Source organism: Oryx dammah, unplaced genomic scaffold, assembly GCF_014754425.2.
Source record: "Oryx dammah isolate SB20612 unplaced genomic scaffold, SCBI_Odam_1.1 HiC_scaffold_14, whole genome shotgun sequence".
Lineage (NCBI taxonomy): Eukaryota > Metazoa > Chordata > Mammalia > Artiodactyla > Bovidae > Oryx > Oryx dammah.
Genome location: NW_024070198.1, coordinates 44,350,104 through 44,375,814, shown reverse-complemented (window position 1 = coordinate 44,375,814; position 25,711 = coordinate 44,350,104). Strand labels below are relative to the sequence as shown.

Here is a 25,711-nt window from a genome sequence, read left to right as displayed (position 1 = left end):
TCCACCTGGACAGCGGGCAGTACTGCCTGGCCTGAGCTGAGCACAGCAACTATGGTGACCTGAGTCAGGGCATGGTCCTGCTGGATGAACTCTCCACCTCATCAGAATGAAAGCACAGCATTCACTTTTCAAAATCAACACTAAACATTTTAGAAATGCCTGATGGACACGTGATGCCTCCAACTGAATCATGTTAGCTGGGGCGGTGGGGGGTGGGGTGGGAGAGGGAGTTGGAGTTTGACCGCCCATCCCCATAATCACTGAGGATGTAATAGGCAGGGAAGCAGGAAGAGGCTTTGTAGAATGACTGCAGGTTGGCAAATTGATTTTGACTTGGGTAAGGATGCCGCCTCATTGACTTGGGATCCTCGAGAGGGATGTGGCACGTTCAGCCACCCTGGTTTAGATGGGGGCTAACCTGGGACAGGGGTGTGAGTTCAGGGACAGTAGCCCATGGTTGTACTCTCCAGGAGGGGCAAGGAGCTGGTTGGGATTTCTGGGGCAGAACAGTGAATATAGATGCCTGCCCCCCACTGACAGACCAGGAAGCACAGACTAGGGTTTCTTGGGACCCAGAAGCGAGGTGGAGGAAGGTGTCTGCCTAGCGAGAGGCAGAAGACGCAGAGCTGTCTGCCCTATTCATTCACTCATTCTTTTCTTCACCAAATGTTAACTGAGCTTCTGTTATTTCTCTGGCACCGTGGAGGATAAGGAAGGGGACAGAGGACGAGATGGTTGGATGGCATCAACAGCTCAATGGCCATGGATTTGAGCAAATCCTGAGAGAGTAGGGCACAGGGAAGCTTGGCATGCTGCGGTCTGTGGACTGTCAGTGAGCCGGACACGACTGAGTGGCTGAACAACCAAACAACAAAAGGGACATATTAGCAAGTGGACCCACAAATCCACATTCTGAATTGTAGTGAGTAGGAAGGGAGGGAAGGGGCAAGAGACGGGGAAAAGGAATACCTTCGGGGAGGTGGGTGTCAACAGACTGGGGAGTGAGGTAAGGCTTCTTTGGGTCATTGATATTTAAGCTGATCCTGGGTAGTTGGGAGAAAGCATTCCAGGCAGAGGGAATGTTGCCTCGGAGCTGCCAAGCAGCCTGGTGTGTTGGAGGAGCTGGCAAAGCCAGTGTGGCTGGAGCTGGGTGAGCCAGGAGGCTGGCAGTGCAGGCGGGTGGAGGGCAGGGAGGGCCAGGCCATGCAGGCGCTGTGGGCCGTGTGAAAGGGTTGGCATGTTCACTGTGAAAAACAGTGAACAGTGTGGGAGTTTCTCAAAACCTAAAAAGAGAGCTACCATATGGCCCAGCAGTTCCACTCCTGGGCATATACCACCCCCAAAAAACCCAAAAACACGAGTTCAAAAATATAGACGTACTCCGGTGTTCATAGCAGCATGACTTACAAAGGCAAGATATGGGAGCAACCTAAGTGTCCATCAATAGATGAGTGGAGAATGGATGGATATGCACAAGGGAATACTACTTGGTCATAAAAAGTAATGAACATTTTTCTCTTTGCAGCAACATGGAGGATTTGGAGGGTAAATACTATATGATATCACTTATATATGGGATCTAAAAACTACAGCAAGTTAGAGAATACAGAAAAAAAAGAGCAGAGTCATAGGTACAGAAAACAAATTAGTGGTTCGCAGTAGGGAGAGGGAATGGGCAGGGGCCATATGGGGGAAGGGAATTAAAGGCACAAACTATTAGATAGAGTATAAGCTACAAGGATAGAGAATATAGCCAGTATTTTCACAATAACTATAAACAGAATATAACCTTTAAAAATTGTGAATCACTATGTTATACACCTGTAACATATAATATTTTACATCAACTATGATTAAGTAAATTTTTTTGAAAAAAAATTGGCATATTACCATCAGTGTGCTGGGATGTCAATGTACTGTCATCCATAAGGGTAGATGGATGAGCCTGTGATTTTTAAGATATCCTCACCCTGCCATTGGGGAGTGGATGGGAGGAAAGCTCGGGTAGGTGTGGAGGGACTTGGGGTAGAGGGTTTTGCAACATCCAAGAGGTGTGAACCAGAGCAGGGTGTGGAGATATCCAACCTAGACAACAGGAATTATGCTTTGGAGGGTGACTCAATAGGACCTTTTCAAGGATTGGATGATTTGTTGAGGGAGACAGACTTCAAATTTCTGACATGAACAGTTGGGGAAAATGAAAGTGTCTTTGCTGGAAACAGAGAAACCAAGAAAGGAATAAATTATGAGTCAAGAAGGACCCCAAGCATATGTGGCCCACGGAAAGGCAAACAGAGGCCAGGAATTCCGGGTGTGTCATTAGTATCTGGGAGAGTGATGCATTTTCCAGACTCTCATCCTGCTTGTTTTTGTCTCCTCTACTCAAGGTCTCAGAATGGTCCCAGGAAGAAATGTATTTTTCTCTCTCTCCATTGACTATGTCTACAGAGAATATTCAGATATTGGCATGCCAAAGTGAAATGATTTTCAACTGACTTCTCTTATTTATCTTTCAGATTCACCCAGGAGTGTTGAATTTTCGAATACAATTGACAAGCAAAGAGCTGATCGTGAACCTGGAAAGAAATGAGTAAGTCGAGTTAATTCATGTTTGTGGCCTGACAGGAGAAAGTTTCGACATGGAGACTAGAAAGTGCTGTGTAATTGAGGTTGGCATTTAGAGACGCAGAACTGAAAGCATGGGTTTATAATCCAGATTTCGGATTTGAGGCTGGAATTAGCTTCAAAAAATGATCCAATGGAAAAATAAAGAATTTTATCACTCTGAAAAAGAACTTTCTAGCTCAGCAGGTTTTTCTCATAGTTCTGATGTTTCCTTTTTCAGAGCCTGATTTTTCAAGGATAGAGTTTAAGCATCCTCTGTTCTGTTCCAATAACTGTTCCATAATTAGTTGACTTTTGGCAATTCCTGGGTTATATAAGGAGAAACAACTTCAAATGGGTTGAAGCTCTTTTTTTTCCTTGGGAAATACCAAGAGTTTATTTTATCTTTCAGAGCTTGTCTCCAGTGTTATGAAGTATTTATTTTATCTTTTTATTAAAAAATTTGGCCCTTTTTTTTGCAAAATTACATAAATTTCCAGAAAATGGTATTATATTATTTTTCTGCAGCACATGGACATTATTACATATTTTGTGTGCCTTCCCTGGAGAAAACCGTGGCTGCTTCAGGGCACAAGTAAAAACAGAAATTCATATTTTATCACCCTTTACAGTCTATGGCTCTCTCCATGGGCTCCTCAGATCTAAAGGACCCCCTACGATCCTATTTGATTAGTACCAAAGAAGAATCAAGCTCCCATAATAAGCAATCTGTATTTAAAGAGATAAATCAAGTTCCCAAGTCTTGCTTGATCCAAAATGGGAGTTTCTCACTTCCAGAGTGACTGGTTCCCGTTTCTTACCCCTCGGTGAAATGCTGATTTTTGTTGAAATGACAGTATAGGTAAGACAGCTTCATTGAAATGAGTTCTGCCAGAGATATTGCATCCCAGAAATCTGACTCTGCATCTCTGTGTAAATGAGTGAGATCACTTCCTTACATCGGTGCTTTGCTTTGAGGGTCCTTAGCAAATTGGATGAACAGGTTCATGAATGGCCAGTTCTCACATTCAGTATCTGACACTGTGGCCCACAGCAATTATAAACAAATAGATAAATTTCAAAGTACAGGTGAATATATATTACAAATACATGTGTTTCAAAGGACTTATGTAGAATAGCATAGCTTGCTTCTTGGGATGTGCAGCCTGCCTCTAGGCATTTTGTGAGCAGTACATGATGAGTTTTTAGCTTTTCTTGTGACTTGGTCATCTTAATAAAGAAGTTCAGCCACACATCTTGAATAATCAGAGGGTTGAGTGGAAACCTGAATATTGCTTTTAGTATGTCTCTCTTAGCAAATTAAATACTGTCATGCTCTTTTTTTCATATAAGAATATCATAGGACATTTTAATTTGTGTCCCTACTCTTTGGATGTGGTTTTGAAAATATCACAGTGGACAGAACTAGGTATTCCTTGAAAGAGCAAAAGAAAATCAGGCTTTTGGTGGTGATGTATACCTTGATGGGGTTTTAGGATTGGCAGCTGGATTTGGGAAGTGTCTTTGTTGCCACTGTTCCTATTAGCCTGGTGGAGGAATGTGGTCAGTGGCAAGACTAAGACTGAGCCTGCACCTTTGCCTGATATTAAGGCTGCAGGTAGAGGAACAGAAATTGACTTAATAAAAACCTCAAGTTAGTTTTCACTCCAAAAGGAGTATGTATCCAATGCAAAAAAAATTGAAAACTATAGGGGAAAAAAAAATCAAGAGCTTCCCCAACCCCTCAAAATATTTCTACTACCAAACACAACTCTGGTTAGTACTTCGGTGAATGTTTGCATACAATTCTTTTTCTTATTAGTGAGTCTCTGCCCCTTTGATATCGTAGTCTGTGTGTAATCTGATATTCTCTTCATTTAGCTTTCTAATGGAAGTCCTTTCCCATATAGAAATGCATTTCTTACAGCCCATCTGGTTCTGAGTCTGTAAAGTGACTTGATAGCCTTCTTCATGGGTCCCTTTGAAAATGACTTACCTTCCATTAAGGTGGGTATGATAGTCCATGCTAACAACTACACGGTGGCTAATTTGTATAACAGAACGTTTTAAAGGTGCCTTAATTTGCCCACTGCCAATTCTGGGCCTATCAGAAGATAATCTCAGAATTAGAAAAGCTGTAAACATAGAACCTTCTCTTCTTGATTTCGTTCTTTTCCCGACTTCACTGTCAAAGTGTGTTTAGAAGAGTATATGGAGATAGCTTTTGTGCCCCTAAGACATTGTATGGGGCTTCCCAGGTGGCGCTAGTGGCAAAGATCCTGCCTGCCAATGCAGGAGCCGTAAGAGATGCAGGTTCGATCCCTGGGTTGGGAAGATCCCCTGGAGGAGGCCATGGCAACCCACTCCAGTATTCTTGCCTGGAGAATCCTGTGTTCAGAGGAGCCTGGTGGGCTATAGTCCATAGGGTCACACAGCTGAAGCAACTTAGCACGCATGATATTGTATAGCTTGATTTTAATTACACTACTTATACTAATTGTGGAAATTTCATTTTGTTAAGAATAGCATTTTTAAAACTAGAGCATGGGAATGTGACTACTTTATTAATAATCCACTTCTTTCCAAATATTTCAGTATAACACATTTTTTGAAAAAAGTGGCATGCCTGCCTCATAAGAACTTCACTGTTGAAATGAGGAATACCAAAAATATTCTACAGAGTCACAGACAGAATGAAATGCATGTATGCTACTGGCTGTTTGTCAGGCCCAGAAGATAATCAACCATCCAGTGTAAAGTAGAATTTTTAATTTACATAGCCTTTGGCCCAATAGATCCAAATGAAGAATTTATCCAAATGAAGCAGAGATAAATGTGCGAGAAAGCAAAATAAATGTAAATTTTCACAACCAGCAGAACATAGAGCCTGACCAATCAGAAGGTAGCCTGGTCGGTACCTTGCTTCAGAGCCCACAGTGGGGAATCACCCCAGGTCTAAGGATGTTCATTGTAGAATGTTCTACCTAAAAATATGTCAGTAGGAGATTGATTAAGGAAGTCATGACTCAGCTATAAAATAGAGCTAGGCAGCGGTACAGCTAAAGATGATAATGGAGATTTTTATTAATGTAAAAACCGTTGATAATATAATCAGTGTGAACAGCCTGTTACTTTACATGACATTCAGTTTTTATCTTAAGGTTACACTTGTGCCCATGAATGCCAGAAAGATTTGGATATTTACTTTCTCAATATTTTACAAGAAATTATCCTTAAAATTAGGAAATTTGTTTAATTCGAAGGAAGAAAGCTTCTGTAAAAAACTTGGGGATGGTTGTAATGAGGAATGTTGAAGTGTTTTCTATTCAGCAAAAGTAAACAGTGGATGGAATCACAGGGACGGGGGAGCCTGGTGGGCTGCCGTCTATGGGGTTCAGACATGGCCGAAGTGACTTAGCGGCTTAGCAGCAGCAGCAAGGCCTCCAGAAACTTTCCCAGGGCTAAAAAGCGGTACCCATGGACTATATCCAGAAATCTATTTTAATTAAAAACCTGCTTAAAAATCAGAACCAAAATAAAGTTCCCTCAGTGCCTCCAATCATAAAAGTCATCATCTAAAATAAATGCGAAAAGGGAGTCACCTAAGTAACCCTACTCCCAGACTTGGTATAAACCGATTTTTCATGAAGCAGGGCTGATTTGCATTACTTGATTGTTTAGCGGAATCTATTTTATTTGTCTTCTAGCATCTCTAATTTGTGCAAAGATCAGATGCTGTTCATTTCAAATCTGTGTTTGTAGAGCCATAATTGAATGTTTAAAGAAACTCAAAGCTTTCCCGGAAAAGCATTTTTCACAGTGTTGCTATCTGCCTCTAGAATGGCGGGGACCCACTTTGTGAAGTTCCGTAACTCTGCTGGATCCCCATGGACACCCAGGCCATTCCTCAAACAGGTGCTCTGTGTATCTGCATCTCTGGTCAAAATGCTTTATTGGACAGGTGGGTCAGCTTAGACATGCGCTTTTCCAGTTTAGGATAGTGGAAACTGATGGCGGTAGATCACACCCCCTGCGAATCTCAGACCCACAGAGCTTTCTGTTTTCAAGACCGTCTGCCAGTGAGTGAAGACAGTCACCGGGGGATTTCCACGGCCACTTGGTCTCTACGTGGGGTGTCGCTGAGCTAGAACTTTGGCATTGACCCTTCTTCTGTCTGGAATAGTTCCAGATATCTCTTAAGGGGCAGCTCTAATTAATACTCACTCTGAAACAGTTGCAGAAAGGAGCGCTTTCAATTTGTCAAGCCTGGGCATGAATATCTGAGAAGGCATTTATCGGAGAGTATCTCAGAATATCATGATGTAGGATAGAAAAAGGCAGATAGTGGCCTGGTAGGACTGAGAGGATTAGCACTTGGCTGAATAACCACCAGAGGATATCAAGCCGTTGTTCAGGTTGAACCAAATCATGTTGGACAGCTGGACCGAGATGGCTGTCAGTGGCCTTCGGGCTGTGTACCCGGCCTCATCCTGGCCCAACAATCATCAGCCCATCGTTATGAAGACACGATAGGTGTGCTGGGCATGTTTCTTGGCAACGCAAAGCTGGTTTGGGGTCACTGCGCTCTGCGTGGCAGAATCTAGATTATGGAGATTTCAGCAGTTTGGATAAATGGGCCAAAATTAACAAAATGAGACTTTTTTTTAGTTTTTTTTTTTTTAATTGAAGGATAATTGCTTTACAGAATTTTGTCATTTCCTGTCAAACCTCAACGTGAATCAGCCACAGGTATGCATATGTCCCCTCCCTTTTGAACCTCCCTCCCATCATGGGGATAAAAGTAAAGTCCTTTTCTTGGATTAACAAAAAGAAATAGATAAATAAACACGGTAAGTTCAGAAAGAAATTGACTAGGTGTTCTTGCGAATGAGACCTTCAAATTCAGTGTGAGCCCCTGAGGTGATGGGGCTGCTGGAAGGTGCTGCCCCAGGGTGCACAGGTCACCCACCTGGGAGGTGGGTCCTGGACTGGGTGGAACCCCATTCTGCTGTGTGGGACCCTGGTCAGGTCACAGGCAGAACCCTGACCCCCGCGCAATTTTAGGCTGGGTGTTTGAGAGCTGCTTGCCACTGGTCTCATGTCCATGTTTAGACATTCATTACCTGTCCCAGTAGCCAGAGATGTCTTCAAGGTTGGGGGCAGGGTCTTTACTTCCTCCTCCATCCCCTTCCACGTGGCTTGGCCTGTTGTGGGCACTCTCTGAGCATATATCAAAAAGCAAATGACAGGACGTGGACAGCCTGGACCAGGCCAGGGGTGAGTCAACAGGACAATAAGTTCTGTCCTGGGTGGTGTGAGAAACTACCTTCTTAAGGAGAAAGTTCTGGAAAGGATGCTGCGTTGGGAGTAAGGTAGCCAGGTTCTGAAACCCAGTTTTGTTTCCAACAACAATCTATTAATACATATACCCTCTCCATTTTCTCATCCACATAATGGAATAAAAGTCTGTGTACAGTCAGTACCGAGAGGTTAGAGCTCAAGTTCTTTTTGATGGTCAGATTTGAGTGGTTCAATGACATAGTCTTGTGGATCCAGTGAGATTACTTATTTCACCCAGTTATACCCTTGGCTTCACCAGCACTGTGTCCTGTTTGAAGTGTCCTAAGTTAATGGAGATCCTTTTATGCCTCATCTTTACCCACGAGTCTCGAGGCCGTCTGAACATCTCAGTTCCGACAAGAGCTGGAAGGGATTTATGTGCTGCTCCTTTGGCTTCCTGTTGCTGTCGTGGTCTTAATTTCACAATCTTGACATCCTCAGGAATTAGAATTTTCACATCTTTGTCTGCAGGCAGAGTGCTGTTTCTTTCCATTTCTACTCTGGCAGAAGAAGCCTTACCTGCCTGTCAGAAGCTTTAGGCTTAATTTGCCTGGTGTTCTAATTACTGACCAAACTAATGAGGGCAAAGCTGTGTTAGAGAAACTTTACTATCTCATCTAATGTTTTTATCTCTCGCCTTCCCTTGCACCATTCATAAATCTTTATCAGGGTCTTTATTAATTCAAATGATTCCTAATGGTTATCAAAAAGAAAGCAATGAAACCCTTTATTTTTTTAGTCACTTTTTTTTCACATTTATTTTATTTTTTTTCTAATTTATTTTATTGAAATAGAGTTGATCTGCAGTGTGGTGTTAACTTCTGAATAGCAAAGTGACTCAGTTGTACATGTATATACACTCTTTTTCATATTCTTTTCTATTATGGTTTATCATGGGATATTGAACATAGTTCTCTGTGCTATACAGTTGGATCTCGTTGTTTATCCATTCTCTATATAATAGTTTGCATCTGCTAATCACAAACTCCCAATCTGTCCCTCCCCAGTGCCCCCACTTGGCAACCACGAGTTTGATCTCTTTGTCTGTAAGTCTGTTTCATAGATAAGTTCATTTGTGCCGTATTTTAGATTCCACATATAAGGGATGTCATATGGTATTCATCTTTTTCTCTCTGACTTACTTCACTTAGTATCATCATCTCGAGTTGCACTTCTTTCTTTCTCGTTACGGCCGAGTAATAGTCCACTGAACATGTGTGCTGCGTTTCCTTGATCCACTTATCTGCCGATGGACGTTTAGGTGGTTTCCATATCTTGGCTATTGTAAATAGTGCTGCTTGTATCTCTTTGAATTATAGTTTTGTCCAGATATATGCTCAGGAGTGAGGTTGCAGGATCGTATGGCAGCTCTATTTTTGGCACATTTATTTCATACCAGACGCTATTGTTGGCCCTGGCAATAGAGTGGAGAAGGCAACAAGGTCAAGTCCTTGTCCTCCTGGAGGTCAGTCAAGGAGCCCAGTGCTAAACAGGTCACCACAAGGCAATACTGAATGGCAGCGGTGCTGAAAGCTACAAAGACAAGCAGGAGGCCCATTCTGGCCTAGGGAAGGAAGCCAGGTAAAGAAGCAACATTTAAGCTGTGCATGAAGAGAGGTGAGCCAGGTCTAGGGGAGCAGACCGTAGAGGGTTCTGAAGATATGGATGAGCATACTGGACATCCCAAGGGCAGGAAAGGAATACTGAAGGGTTTCAGAAACGAAGATCAGTGTGTTAGTGAGCAGGAGGGAGATGCGGAGAGAAGAGTGGAGACCAGTCCAGGTGGGGCCTTGGGCTCCGAGGTAAGATCTTGTATTTTCTCCTAAGGACCACAGTGCCTCATGGAAGCAAAGCCTGTAAGCAGAGCAATGACTTTCATGGAACAGAGTAACTCAGAACTGTTCTGGAGGGAGAATGGACAGAAACTGATGGGCCATCAAATGAGCGCTTAATGAAAGGGAAGATGTCAATGATAATTCTTAAATATGGTTTGCCAGAAGAACAGTGATGATCTTTGATTGGAATAGAGAACCCTAGGAAAGGACCAAGAGCTTGCCCTTTGAGCTGGGGTCAGGGACACAAGGATACAGATCGTGGCAGGCATGGTCCTCTGAGCCTTGGAGGAGGGTAGACACTTGGGCCTCACAGAATCCAGTCTGGAGGTGACCTGAGAGGGTGCTCATATGGAGTTGGACCTGGCATTTCTTTGGGATCCGTGAGTGTTTGCAGGAGGGGCTGGGGGCTGTGAGCTGGAGGGCACCAGCCTGCAGTAGGACATCACGAGACATCCGCCGTGGCCCTGAGTGTATCTCGATACCTGCCCAGCCCAAGGCCGTGACAGTACTTCATATAACATCCAGATGGGAGCCAAGCGGGGAAGCCTGTGGCCTCCAGACTTACTCCCAAGCCCAATTCCATGCAGCGGGTGGGCCCTCCACCTGGAGCTCACACACAGGCTCTTGCCCTCCTGCAAGTCTGGGGCATTTTTGGGGACCACCAGCATCAGGACCACCTGGGGAGCTCATTCCAAAGGCAGATGCTTGGCCTCACTTCTCTGGAACTACAAGCCCCAGTGATCAGGCTTGGGATCAGTATTTCTAATGTATTCTGTAAGGAGTTATATTCATACTTTAATTGACTAGCCATTGGCCAGGTGAAGCTATTTAAATCAGTCTTAGAAGATTAAAGCTGTATTTCCTCGGTCACATGAGCTGCAGTTCAAGTGCTCTATAGTCACCTATGTCTGTAGGAACATTTCCAGCACAGTGGGAGGGTCTGTTGGACATTGCTGGGATTGGCAGGAAACGCCAGCTGGCCACCTCCTTCCAGTTTGGGGTTTCTGTCTTGGCTGATGCATGGCCCCTGGGAATGTTCTTTCCTGCAGGGAGTCACACACCCCTTCAGCAGCTTCATCCTTCAGTCTAGGGAATTGGGCCACACCAGAGGAGTCACCTCTACATTTTGATGAAGGGGGAAAAAGAGAAAATTCTCTAAGTGTGACTGTAGACTTGCAGAATTGATGCCAGCTACGCTCTACTATGGGGCTTCCCAGGTGGCACTACTGGCAAAGAACTTGCCTGCCAATGCAGGAGACTCAGGTTCGATCCCTGGGTCGGGAAGCTCCCCTGAAAAAGGACATGGCAACCCACTCCAGTATTCTTGCCTGGAGAATGCTATGGAAGCGGAGCCTGTTAGGCTACATCCCATAGGGTCGTAAAGAGTTGGACACGACTGAAGCGACTTAGCACGCATGCACACATCTGTCAGTGGTCTTCTAACTAGACCAGACTCCTTCCAATTTCAGATAAAATCTTTCAGCGTTAACATTTAAGATCTTCCTAATTGGGCTAAATTTTGTTCCCTGAATAAGAACTAAATTCCTTTGCACTTCCCTCCTCATGTCAGTCTTTCAAGTTCTGCAGACGTTGGAAAAGGTCAGAACACCATTTTTAGAGATTTTGTTTCTCCAACCTGACTTAACTTTAAAGTACCCAACCCTGTGAAGATCAACCTTTTCAAATTGGTGCCCCTCGGGGTGCCAATTTGAGAGTGTGGCAGCCTTGAGCACCGTCTGTGAAGTTAGGACTTGAAAAGGGCATTTGATGTGAAAGTGGGTCCCCACATTTAATGACGTCACTTGCAGTCTTTCACTTCTTATGCTGTTGGTTTATGATTTTCTGATGAAAAATCTGCTTGGTGTTCCTCTCCAGAACTGTATCCAAAGTGGATAACGATGGTCATGCTGGCCATTTCCAGATGGTCTCTGGTGGCCGAGAGGAGGGCTGATGCTGGCTTTGTGGCTGTGTTCTCACTGTCTCCTTCCCTGCTGCGTGGCCAGGAATGGTTCTGTGCAGGTGCTGTGCAGGCTGGTGTAACTGTGCCAAGTATCTTGTCCTTTTCTCGTTGCCATGACCACAACAGAAAGGCCATGATGTTTCTCTTTGTGTGACATAATGGACTCTCCATTGATCATATGAGACAGTAAATAAAATTAACTCTCCAGAGAGCTTGAAACACTTTTCAGCCATTAGATAATTTCAGGCAGGATATACACACAGTTCCCATGTTGCGTTTGGTTGCCACATCTAAATCTTTTTTTTTTTTTTTTAATACATAGGTTCCTGGTTCCATTTTTTAATTCTTGCAATTGAAACCTTGCAATCCTTGTGAGTGAACCCAGGTAGAATTTTCAACATTTCTGATTTTGCTGGTTTCATTCCCATATCGTCATCTTGCCATTCCTCTGTTCCCTGTGTTTTCTGTCAACCCGAAGTTAGAGCTACAGTCTTGAGCAGATTCAGGTTCTGATTTTTCAGCAGGACTGCATCGTGGGGGTGCTGTGTCCCTTTCTTGCTTCACGTCAGGAGTTCCATGAGCTCTGCTTGTCTCTTGATTGCGATGTTGGTTAGAGCACTGGCTTCAGGGATTATTCCAATGCTTCCATTATAAAGGTTCACAAACTTTAAATGCCAGAATCAGTGAGCATTAATAATAAATGCCTAGTTTTCTCTTTCGGTCTAGCTAAGGGGTGGTGTTCTAATTGTGTTGTTCCTTTCTTTGTTAGCTGGAATCCTTCTAGAGAAGAACTTTCCTCCACCAACTATTGGTTTACCCCAAGGTCCGAGGTAAAAGGGGCTTCCCAGGTGGTGCTAGTGGTAAAGAGCCTGCCTGCCAATGCAGGAGGCATAAAAGATACAGGTTTGATCCCTGGGTTGGGAAAATCCCTTGGAGGAGGGCATGGCAACCCACTCCAGTACTCTTGCCTGGAGAATCTCATGGACAGAGAAGCCTAATGGGCTACAGTCCATGGGGTCACAGAGTCAGACATGACTGAAGCAACCTAGCATGCACGCTTGCATGCACCAAGATAAAAAGCAGAATACACTGTTTGGGGAACACTGCTGATCACTGCTCTGCTTTGCCGGCTGGTAGCCACTGTGTTCCCCAAATTTAGCACCTCACTCTTGGAGGTTCCCTCCATGGCCTCTTGTGAGCACCCACATTTGTGACAGACTCCATGGGGGTGCAGAAGAGTCCCGAGGCCTGTCCCTAAGCAGCCGCTGGAGTGCAGGACATAAGCCTGTCTCTGAAATCACTCTATCGAGACCGTGATTTTGTTCTCCTTTTAAAATCAAATTCATCCCAGTGTCTTGTGTGGGAGCAGATGCCCAGGAGCTAGAGCAGGAAAGCAGAAACTGGTCCGAGCATGACGGGCGGGAAAACCAGAAGTCTGCATTAGACTCCAGACATCGCCTGTCTCTTTAAGGGCTTTTTCCATGCCAACCACAATGGCAAGTTAAAGCAACAGTTTCATTGGCCAAAACAGATTTAGTCCCAGTGAAGGAAAATAGAGTGTGAAATAGAAACAATAGAAAAATAGAAATGGGAAAGACTAGAGATCTCTTCACGGAGAAGGCAATGGCACCCCACTCCAGTACTCTTGCCTGGAAAATCCCATGGACGGAGGAGCCTGGAAGGCTGCAGTCCATGGGGTCGCTGAGGGTCGGACATGACTGAGCGACTTCACTTTCACTTTTCGCTTTCATGCATTGGAGAAGGAAATGGCAACCCACTCCAGTGTTCTTGCCTGGAGAATCCCAGGGATGGGGGAGCCTGGTGGGCTGCTGTCTATGAGGTTGCACAGAGTTGGACACTACTGAAGTGACTTAGCAGCAGTAGCAGAGATCTCTTCAACAAAATTAGACATACCAAGGGAACATTTCTTGCAAAGATGAGCACAAAAAAGGACAAAAATGGTATGGACTGAACAGAAGCAGAAGATAGTAAGAGGTGGCAAGAATACACAAAATAACTATACATAAGAGATCTTCATGACACAGACAACCATGATGGTGTGATCACTCACCTAGAGCCAGACATACTGAAATTCGAAGTGAAGTAGGCCTTAGGACACATCACTATGAACAAAGCTAGTGGAGGTGATGGAATTCCAGTTGAACTATTTCAAATCATAAAAGATGAAGCTGTGAAGGTGCTGCACTCAATAAGCCAGCAAATTTGGAAAACTCAGCAGTGGCCACAGGACTGGAAAAGGTCAGTTTTCATTCCAGTCCCAAAGAAAGGCAATGCCAAAGATTGTTTGAACTACTGCACAATTGCACTCATCTTACAAACTAGCAAAGTAATGCTCAAAATTCTCTAAACCAGTCTTCAATAGTATGTGAACTGTGAACTTCCAGATGTTTAAGCTGGATTTAGAAAGGGCAGAGGAACCAGAGATCAAATTGCCAACACCTTTGGCTTATCAAGAAAGCAAGAGAGTTCCAGAAAAACATCTACTTCTGCTTTATTGACTATGCCAAACCCTTGACTGTGTGGATCACAACAAACTGTGGAAAATTCTGAAAGAGATGGGAATACCAGACCACCTGACCTGTTTCCTGAGCAATCTGTATACAGGTCAAGAAGCAACAGTTAGAACTAGACATGGAACAACATACTGGTTCCAAATAGGAAAAGGAGTGTGTCAAGGCTGTATGTTGTCACCCTGCTTATTTAACTTCTATGCAGAGTACATGATGGGAAATGCCAGGCTGGAGGAAGCACAAGCTGGAATCAAGATTGCCGGGAGAAATATCAATAACCTCAGATACTCAGATGACACCACCCTTACGGCAGAAAGCAAGGAGGAACTAAAGAGCCTCTTGTTGATAGTGAAAGAGAAGAGTGAAAAAGTTGGCTTAAAGCTCAACATTCAGAAAACTAAGATCATGGTATCTCGTTGCATCACTTCATGGCGAATAGATGGGGAAACAATGGAAACAGTGAGAGACTGTTTTTTTAGGCTCCAAAATCACTGCAGATGTGACTGCAGCCTTGAAATTAAAAGACACTCCTTGGAAGAAAAGCTATGACCATCTTAGACAGCATGTTAAAAAGCAGAGACATTACTTTGCCTACAAATGTCTGTCTAGTCAAAGTTATGGTTTTTCGAGTAGTCATGTATGGATGTGAGTGTTGGACTATAAAGAAAGATGAACACCAAAGAATTGATGCTTTTGAACTGTGGTGTTGGAAAAGACTCTTGAAAGTCCCTTGGACTGCAAGGAGATCAAACCAGTCAATCCTAAAGGAAATCAGTCCTAGATATTCATTGGAAGAACTGATGCTGAAGCTGAAACTCCAATACTTTGGCCACCTGATGTGAAGAGCTGACTCATTGGAAAAGACCCTGATTCTGGGAAAGATTGAAGGCGGGAGGGGAAGGAGATGACAGAGGATGAGATGGTTGGAGGGCATCACCGATTCGAAGGACATGAGTTTTTTTGCAAGCTCCAGGAGCTGGTGATGGACAGGGAAGCCTGGCGTGCCTCAGTCCATGGGGTCGCAAAAAGTCAGACATGACTGAACGACTGAACTGAGTGACTGAAGGAAAATAGCAGCAAATTCCTCAAAAACCCAAGGTCTGAAAAGACGCGGAGGCTAGTCACACTTGTACAGGTATGCCTGAGAAGAGTAGAAAGAGGTCCTTTATCTAAAGATGTTATGAAACAGTCACTTCTCTCCTCCCAATGTGCTGGCGGATTTCACTGTGGGCTAAAGTGGATTTAGCATAAGTGGAGAACAAGAGTTTCTTTATTTTTTTATGCCTTTCTTCCTTATGAAAAACATGTGGCAGATAGAAGATGATATAAAGCCAGCTTACGCAGCAGGGAGATTATTTGGGGAGATGATTTATTTAAGCAGAGAGTTGTTTTCACAGGCCTTCTAAGGCCTCCTCTTCAGGCTCCCCTGGCCTCGAGGATTTTGTTGGTCAGTTTCTTGGTTTTGTTTGAAAAATCTGACAGGCTCCAGCGGAGAATCCCTCTGTGCTCTGTTGGCGGCCAGGCAGCACCCATGTGACAAATCTCAGTGCCTCAAAGGTTCCCCTGGGAGCTCTGGGATATGGTTTTTATTTGCAGTTTTCACAAAGTAAAGAACTACTCATATTTTTAGTAAAGTCTTGATCCTATTGTACCATTAATGTTGACAAAATATAAAGAATATTAGGAGGCTGGTTAAACGGAAAAAATGAATAATGATGTTAAACGTATTACAAGTACTATTCCTACCATTTAATACATATATTTAAATTATGAGTCCAATAAATTATTTTACCAAATAAAGTGATGCTTATGACTTGATTGCATTACTCCTTATATTCTTCTATATAATACTGAAAATTAAACACTATTTTTTTTGAGGCAAAACCTATCCATTTTTTTGTCCACAAAGAGCTGTTGCATGGCTTTCTTTTGATCATGTTTGTCTTCTCCTTCCTTTCTGACCACCTTGGTTAGAAATCCTAATTGCTTTGCAGAGGGCTCTGTCATGGGAAAGAAAAGCGGAAGTGAAAGTTGCTCAGTCACGTCCAACTCTTTGCAACCTCATGGACTATACAGTCCATGGAATTCTCCAGGCCAGGATACTGGAGTGGGTAGCTGTTCCCTTCTCCATGGAATCTTCCCAACCCAGGGATCAAAACAGAGTCTTCTGCATTGCAGGTGGATTCTTTACCAGCTGAGCTACCAGGAAAACTTGCCACAGAACAAGAACTGACTAAACATTTTGATGAATTAACATCTTTGTTCTTTAATCATTGGCATGGGATTCCTGTAAGTGGAATTAGTGAAAGCAGGCATGAATATTATATAAAGGGTGAGATTTTTCAGAATGTGTTTGTAATTAAATTTCTATACTGCCAGAGCACACATATGTATATTTATGCATAACAAACATTATATAATATGTTACATAAATATCAGTTGTTATAAAATGCAGTGGTTCACTTTGTTAGGTTGAACCAGTGACAGTGTGCTGTATTTAGAAAAATCTCTTCATTCAGGCTATATTTTCAGTGACTTAAAAAATTCTACAACAGTGTAAACATGACTTGTGACCTGAAAGCAGTCTGTGTATTTTGATTTAGAAAAAGAAGTTAGGGCTCCTTGGAAGGTAAGATTTGAATGTCATTTCCTGCCAACATGTTGAGTATTAAAATTTTTATCAATCCTTTTTTATTAATGGAGAGAAAGACTTTTGATCAGAAGTAGATTCTGCTGTTTTTATTCTTTACATTTTGAAGTACTTGAAGCTGTCCGTAGCACATACACACTTTTTATTCATTTTTCTTTGTTAATTCGTTCACCCGTTCAATGAACAATGTTTCAGACACTGTGTTGTGTGGGGTGGGGGTAGGGGGTGCTGAGATACAAAGATGAAACAGAATTCCTGTCCTTCTCAATCTTTGCTGCACCTGCATTTAATAGACCAGCATAGGATAGGCTGATCTGCATTGACTTAAAACAAATATTCCCTACGGAGTATTGATAAATTAGGATTTCTGATTAATGTAATAGGGAAATTAGATAATATACTGCTCTTCCTCTTCTAATCCTTGTCCTGCCTTCTTCTCCAAAGAATTACATAACATTTGCCTTTTCTACATATAATCTTAGTTGCTTTAAAGTTACCAATATGTGTTCTGTGTGTGTATGTGTGTATATAAACTGTGCACACATCTACATAAATATATGCACGTTATGACATACAGCACAGTTGTGTGTTTTCTGGTATGATGTGTGGATGCTCTGTTTTTGTCATGGTGCCTTTGGTGTGTCATGCAAGGCAGATATCATCACAGCACCACCAAAGCAAACCCATCTGTCTTAGGACTGATGATCTCTGGGTTTGAGTGACAGTTCTTCTCTCTGGTCTATTGTGCGCTGTGCTTATTAGTCGCTCAGTCGTGTCTGACTCTTTGCAACCACATGGACTGTAGCCCGCCAAGCTCCTCTGTCCATGGAATTCTTCAGGCAAGAATACTGGAGTGGGTTGCCACGCCCTCCTCCAGGAACTCTTCCCAACCCAGGGATCGAACCCAGGTCTCCCACATTGCAGGCAGATTCTTTACCTTCTGAGCCACCAGGGAAGCCCAAGAATACTGCAGTGGGTAGCCTATCCCTATCCTTGAGCAAACTTCGAGAGTTGGTGATGGAGAGGGAAGCCTGGCCTGCTGCAGTCCACGGGGTTGCAGAGAGTCGGACACGACTGAGCGACTGAACTGAACTGATCCCTTCTCCGGGGGATCTTCCTGAACCAGGAATCAAACCGGGGTCTCTTGCATTGCAGGCAGATTCTTTACCAGCTGAGCTATCAGGGAAGCCCTTCTCTCTGACTGTGGCCATAATCCCCCATTATCTGTCTGTTTTTTATGGTGCCTCCGTCACAGCCTGACCAGCTATCAGGACAATTAACTGGCCTTAAGAGAGAGTAGACTTGTGAGTATAACCCTGTACATGTTCAGAATGAGGGATCTACTTGCCTTTAAACATTTTTTTTTCATCCAGTTTTTATTTTTACCCTTTTCCCCAGTAGTCCAATTTTTCTAAATGAGAACCAGATGAAAATCAACGATTAGTTCCTCCAATCTCCTGTCCTCACATGAAGTTTTCTTGGTTCCCATATAGAATTTTTAAGTGTTTGGGGCTGTCCCAGCAACTCTCCCTTTGGACCCTGCTGTAAACACTGACCATTTTTGATTTATGAGACTCCCAGGCAGGAATGGAGATCAACTTTTCAAATGCAATTTACATCCAGGTTTGCCTGTGAACACAGATAATTCAGCAGGCAGCTTGAAAAGCTGGCTCCTGGTCATCTAGTCTACTTTCCCAGGACAGACCTGGACAGCAGAGCATGGAAGTCTCAGTAGTTAAGCCACATGGATGGCAGAAGTGTTGATGCCTTTATCGGGGGTGCCCCTGGTCTCCTGGAAAGGCAGCTAACCTCAAAGGCTGGACCGTGACACCAGGGAGGTCGTCTTGACTTGGCACGTCCAAAAACTATTCCTGACATGGCTCATGAGGTCTGAGTCACAGTGATCCAAGTCCTATCTGACAGACACATCTAAATTGGAATTCATTCTCAGAAGCCCTGGGAAAGTCATGTCTATGATCAGGACAGGAGAAGGGGCCATCCAGAGGAGCATGGTGGGAAGTCGTGGGCAGGCGGTCAGGTAGACCAAGCCACAGGCCTCGAGGGATAGGTGGGACGCAAAGGTTCCACACTACATGCTCTTTGTGAGACATTGGTCAAACAGATAACTTCTCTGAACCTCAATTTCCTCATCTATAAAATGGGGATAATACCTGCTAGATTTGGGGTGGATTAAATTGTGTGATTCTCATGGGGCATTTTGCCCAGTGCCTGGTATAAAACATGCTCAATAAGTTGGCTTTTTAAATTTTTTTTAACTAAAAAATTTTTACAAATGTATACAGTTTTGAAAGGTTGCTTCATTTACAGTAATTACAGAACATTATCTATATTCCCGATGTTGTCCAGTGTATCCTTGAGCCTGTCTCGTCCCGAATAGTTTATACCTCCTTCTCTCCCACCCCTTTAGGGCCCCCGCCATTGTTAACCACTAGCTCTCTATATCTGTGAGTCAGTTTCTTTTTCATTATATTCACTACTTTGTCGTATTTTTTAGATTCTGCATGTAAGTGACAGTATATATCATTCTCTGTCAGAGTTATATCACTGAGCATAATGTCCTTCAAGGCCATCCATGCTCCTGCAAATAGCAACATTTCATTCCTTTTTATGACAGAGTAATATTCCGTTGTCTGTATGTAATGCATTTGCTTTTTCCATTCATCTGTTGATACACACTTAGGTGGTTTCTGTGTCTTGGCAATTGTAAATAGTGCTGTTGTGAGCAGCGGGGGTGAATGTATCTTTTCAGATTATTAAATCAGGGCAGACCGAGGCCCAGTAAGCTATTCCTGCCCCACAGCAGACCCCTGTTCTGGGGAACAGAACCTTGGCAGCCTCCACGTTGAGTGTCTTCCTCGCCACGATGGTGGTGTTCTTATCATTGTTGTTTTTCAGTCTCTGAGTCATGTCTGACTCTGCAACCCCATGGACTACAGTGTGCCAGGCTCCTCTCTCCTTTTCTGTCTCCTGGAGTTTCCCCAAACTCATGTCCGTTGAGTTGGTGATGCCATCCCACCGTCTCATCCTCCGTTGCTCCCCTCTCCTTTTGCCTTCAGTCTTGTCCGGCATCAGGGGCTTTTCCAGTGAGTTGTCTCTTCATATCAGGTGGCCAAACTATTGGAGCTCTCGCTTCAGTATCGGTCTTTTCAATGAATATTCATAGTTGAATTCCTTCAGGATTGACTGGTTTGATCTCCTTGCAGTCCAAGGGACTCTCGAGAGTCTCCTCCAACGCCCCAGTTCAAAAGCATCGGTTCTTCAGCACTCAGCCCTCTTTAGGGTCCAACTCTCACATCTGTACATGACTACTGGAAAAACTATAGCTTTGATTAGACAGACCTTTGTCAGCAAAGTAATGTGTCTGGTTTTTAATATGCTGTCTAGGTTTGTCATAACTTTCCTTCCAAGGAGAAAGCATCTCTCAATTTGTATTTTAATTTGACTTACATACATCATTATCATGATAAGTCATGAACATCTATCATCTCATTTAGATACAGCATTAAAGAAACAAAAAAATTTTTCCTTGTGATGAGAACTCAAGTTTTACTCTCTTAACATCTTTCATTTATAAATTCATCATCTTTATCGTGCTGTATAATCACATCCTTAGTACTTGTTTCTTTTATAACAAGTTTGTACCTTTTGACCACCTTCATCTACTCCCCACCCCCTACACTTTGTCTCTAGTAACAACAATGCTGCTTTCTTTTTCTTTGAATCTGCTTGTCTTTGAAGTACAATTGACAGAATACCTCCTTCTGTTTTCATTGATTTGCTAGTTTAACCTGAAGAGTAAACGTTTCTTTCCTTTATCTCTAAGTTCACTGCTGCCTACGACCACTAATGTGGCCAACTCTGTTTGCTTCAGTTTAGTTTAAAAAGATTTTTTTTTTTCGGTGTTACGTGTCTGGCCCATCAAACCATACTATGAAGGTTTTGAAACTTTTTCTGGAAGAGCTCAACCAGCGGAGGTTGGAGAAGGGGTGCTGCCTTCCAGCCCGTGTGTGGACAGTGATGCAGGATCACTCGAGGCCAGTGTGACGGAGAACCAGAGAAATGGGGATGTCAGGCTCACCTCCGAGTATCGTATTAACATTGTGTTCCCGCATAAAACATTTACTTTCTCAGATCAGATCGCAGGCGTGAGAACTCTTATGTGAACCAACCAACAAACAAAAATGAGTGACTTTACTGTTTTTGTTATTATGGAAAACATGTGATGCTGCTTTTGTAGTAAACAAACTGCAAAAATCTTGACAAGAGGATTTTTGGAGTCCCAAGGGCTACAGCTCATTTTGTGAACTTACAGTTCAGCTTTACTGAGTCTGAAATGTCTTGTTAGACCTTCTGGGTTTTTTTTTTTTTTTTTAAGTATTTTTCTTCTGTGTCAAATTTGCTTGGATATCCAAGAAGCTTATTTATTTTACTAGACAAATTGGAAGCACTCGGCCAGGAATCTGGTCATCTTGATGAAACCCGGGCTATGCTATGTGAGTTTAGGAATTGACCTTGCTAAGCCTCAGTTTGATGTCTATAAAATGGGGATCACCAAGTTTATCCTTTTGTTTAAAGAATTAAAGCAACAGTCTGTGTGAGGGCTTAGCACAGATCCTGAGAGGTAATTAGTATCCCTTCAGTGTCAGTCGGTGCTGCTGCTATTAATTCCACCAGGATTTTTTACCTCCCCCTCCATGGCAAACACTGAGGTGCAGTGGGGAACGCAGGAAAAGAAGCCTTGTGCCCTGAAAGCTCACAGGCTCGTGAGGCAGGGAGATGTTGAATGGGTAAGTCCATGAATAATGAGCTGAGCCATTATTTCTTCTGTATACATGAGAGGAGGAAAGATGTCTTGGTTTTGACAAGCCAGGCAAGGCCCACAGGCTGGAGGCACCATCAACTGTGGGAGTGGCCAGGTGAGTTTCCGGCTGAGCTGGAGGAGGCCCCCGGGCCCGGGCGAGGTGGAGCTTGTGGCTGGAGATGCTGGCTGAAGGCCAGGCGGTGGAGACTTGGAGAATGACCTGGCAGCCCACCAAGGACTGATGAAGCGCAGACCCGACCGAGCTCTTTGACAGGACTGTGTCCTGTGCGCTGAGGGAAGCCACTGAAAGGCGTAAGCACAGTAGCAATAGAATGCAGTTTGTCCTTTGAAGATGGTGGGCTGACTGCTAGGCTGAGAATGAAACAGAGAATGTCCTGCGTGGGCGTCCGAGGCCCAGGGTTATGTGACATAAACATTGATGGGATTCGTCAAGCCTGGGGCTGTGGAGCTTGAATGAAGTGGAGGAGTTTAAAAAATACCTAGGGGAAAGCGACTGGCTCCCCGGCTATTTAAATGCAGGCGAAGATGCTACATCTACAAAACCATCGGATGCCTCAGAAAGACCCTGAGGATGACAAAAATTTGAAGTAAAAGTGTTGTGTGAGCTGTGAGGATGGAAAAGTGCTAATAGTTAACATATGCAATACATTTTAAATATGTAGCTGAACCAGCAAATTAAGTATCGTAAGTAGACAGTGGACTGTTCCCATGTGTGTGGATACGTGTTGTTGTCAGTAAATCGTGTCCGACTGTTGGCGACCTTATGGACTGCAGCACACCAGGCTTTCCTGTCCTTCACCACCTCAAACTCATGTCCTTTGAGTCAGTGATACCATCCGAGCATCTCATCCTCTGCCGCCCCCTTCTCCTCCTGCCCGCAATCTTTTCTAGCATTAGGGTCTTTTCCAATGAGTTGGCTCTTTGCATCAGGTATTCAGTGTATTGGAGTTTCAGCTTCAGCATCAGTCCTTCTAATGAATATTCAGGGTTGATTTCCTTTAGAAATCAACTAACTTTCCTTTAGAAATCAATTAACTGGTTTGATCTCCTTGCTGTCCAAGGGACTCTCAAGAGTCTTTTCCACCACCACAATTTGAAAGCATCTGCTTTGAAATTTGAAAGCAATTTGAAAGCAAATTTCATTGCTCAGCCTTCGCTATGGTCTAAGTCTCACATCCTTACATGACTACTGGAAAAGCCATAGCTTTGACTAGACAGAGTTCTGTTGGCAAAGTGATGTCTCTGCTTTTTAATATGCTGTCTAGATTTGCCACAGCTTTCCTTCCAAGGAGCAAGCATCTTTTAATTTCATGGTTGCAGTCACCGTCTGCAGTGATTTTGGAGCCCAATGTGTGAAGATATATATATATGTATGTATATATATATATAATGTATATAAATACAGATATGCACTCTATGATGGTCAAAGATCCTTTTGATGTCTTTTCATTGTGAAAACTGAGAAATCATTGTCTCTCTGGGACCGCCCTTAACCTTGCCAGATATGGCAGGCGTTGGGCTTCCTACCTGTCCCCAGGCTCTTTGCTCCTAAGGGAACCTCCCTTTGTCTAGAAATCCATGACCTCTGGTTAAAAAGTCACCTGCTTAAAAATGCTGGTCATCATTTGCTCAGCTGAATCTTGGAAGGGGCTGATTTTTTAAAACTTTAACCTATGCATTTATATATTTTTATCTTGATCTTTATTCTTACCTCTATAAAATGAGGACAGTTATATTTCCCTGCCATCTCCACAGTTGATAGATGAAAGTTATTTCACAAAGCAGTTGTAGTATTTTATATGCAATATAATTCTTACGTGATTGCTGTGACAGGTCATATTTCTCCATTTTTTCTTTTATTATTGTGCCTAGAGTTTTATTTAAAGAGTCAATAAAATGTGTTTTTTTTTAAAAATACAGCATAGAAGTACATTACCACTCCTGTGAAGCTGAGAAAGTGGGGAAAATAATGGATCCTTGTGTGCGCGGAGAAGCTCTTCTCTGTTCTGAGTTTTATCTGGATCAGGAGTTCGTTTCTTAGAGCAGCTTCTGCTTCCCCTAAGCAGCGAACAAACCATCTCAGTCCAATTAGAGCATTTGATCCCGGAGCTGCACTCGATGAGGATGCTACTTATTCGAGCCTTGTGTGTGTGTGTGTGTGTGTTTGAGAAGACTGGGGTGAGTGTAGCTGGCATCTTGGCCTTAGGGCGTCATCATCTTCCGTCCTTCCGGCTGGTCTGTCCTTGGAGTGCGGCTGTTGTGCGTCGGTGCATTTTGCGGACACGTCGGGGTTAGATGGCCGCTGTCCACTGAAAGGCGGTCCCCTGTGGCAGCACAGACACAGTGCCATGCGTGTGGAGCTGGGGGAGAAGGCTTTGGGCAGAAGCAGGTCGGGGAGCACTGGGGGCGGGGGCAGGGCATGGACAGCTGCTGAGAGGGGGCGAGTGGAGAGTTGAAAGCCACTGAAGTCCCTTCATTATCATCATCATTACTGTTACTCCCCTTTCCAAGTTGCGGAAACAGTATTTGTTAGGAATAAATATGCTGAAATGGTACTTAAAGAACCAGGCTCTGAAATCTTGATAACAGCATGAAAGAGATTTCTGGATATATCCACCATCTCCCCATCCCCTCTGGCTCCTACTTAACCTTGTCACTTTCAGGCCCTCCCATGACTCAGGGCAACTTGTCTTCCAGTTACTCTTGTTTTGTTTGGTACCATCTCTGTGTCTCTTAACTGGGCGATTGCCTAGGTAAACGAAGTAGAATCCTAGACTCGAAGACCTTCCAGCATGAAGGGAGAGGAAAGTGAGGTTGTCTGCTGGAGGCAGGCTTTAGAAGAACAGGTCTGGTCTGGGGCCCAGCTGAATCTCCAGCACCCAGACCTGAGTCACACACACTTGGGGTGCTGGGTGCTTAAGGGCACAATGAATGCAAGGGATCTCCAGGGTCATTGTGTCCATTTTGCAGATGGAGACCCCCAAGAGCAGGGAGGTGTGAACACTTGCCCAAGTGCACGTGGTTGAGATAGAGGTGGAGTCGGAACCTAAACCAAGAGCTCCAGGTGGTAGATCCAGATGGCGGGTGTTCCTGGTAAACTGGAGTTCTTACTCCACGGTTGCAGGACCTTGACCCTCTGGCTTTGATGTGTGTCTGTTCATTCATTCAGAAAATAGATTGCTGTGTGTTCAACCCATGGTTCTGCATCCTGCTTGCACATTGGAATCATTGAGAGCTTGGGAGGAAAAAAAAAAATAAAAGAGTCCCCAAGTCTGGGGGGAGGCGTGCTGATTTGATTTACTTTGATCTGAACATCAGTGTTCCTAATTGTCCATGCTGAGTTGGCCAGGAGGCAGCGCTGAGGGCCCTGTGCAGGGAGAGCCACGCTGGTGTGAGTTGACTGTTTCTGGGGAGGACTGACATGAAGGGGCTGCCCCTGGCCTGAGTGGTAAGGGCCCCATAGATGCCTCCAGAGCCCGCCTTCTCCTCTGCACTGCTCCTGACCCAGGACGCCTTTGGGACAGTCCACACCGCCTGCATGTGACTCCTGGTGGCGGTGGCAGAGGTGGTGTCCCCTCACGCCCTCCACCCCCTGCCCAGACCTCCGCTGCTCTGTGCAGACGCCTCTAGTCTGATCCCTGAGCCAATCCCCTGCACAGTCACTATGCTGTTCCTGGACGCAGCCCTTACGGAGCCGGAAGCTTTGCTGGGGAGAAGGGGACGGTGCAGCTTGTGGTCTTGAGGGGCTCTCCCCGCCCAAGGGTGGCCGTGTCTGGGTGTTCTATACACAGACTAGGACCCCACAGACACCTTTGTTTTCTGCTGGGGTTTCCAGATGAGTTTTTTTTCTGGGAACTTGTGCTGTTTGTTTCCTTAAACTCGAATAGCATGGCCATCGGCACCTTATGAATGTTCATAGAGACCATGAGTGATCTGACGGGGTGGAGT

General features: G+C 44.0%; 1 protein-coding gene across 1 annotated transcript in view; it reads left to right on the top strand.

Moving 5' to 3' along the window:
- The window catches only part of ADAM12 (ADAM metallopeptidase domain 12), a 391,557-nt gene that overhangs the window by 111,884 nt on the left and 253,962 nt on the right, over positions 1-25,711 (top strand). Inside the window, exon 3 of the mRNA XM_040254432.1 lies at positions 2,517-2,590. Within this exon, the coding sequence (XP_040110366.1) occupies positions 2,517-2,590 (74 nt within the window). The remainder of the gene's footprint in view (positions 1-2,516; positions 2,591-25,711) is intronic.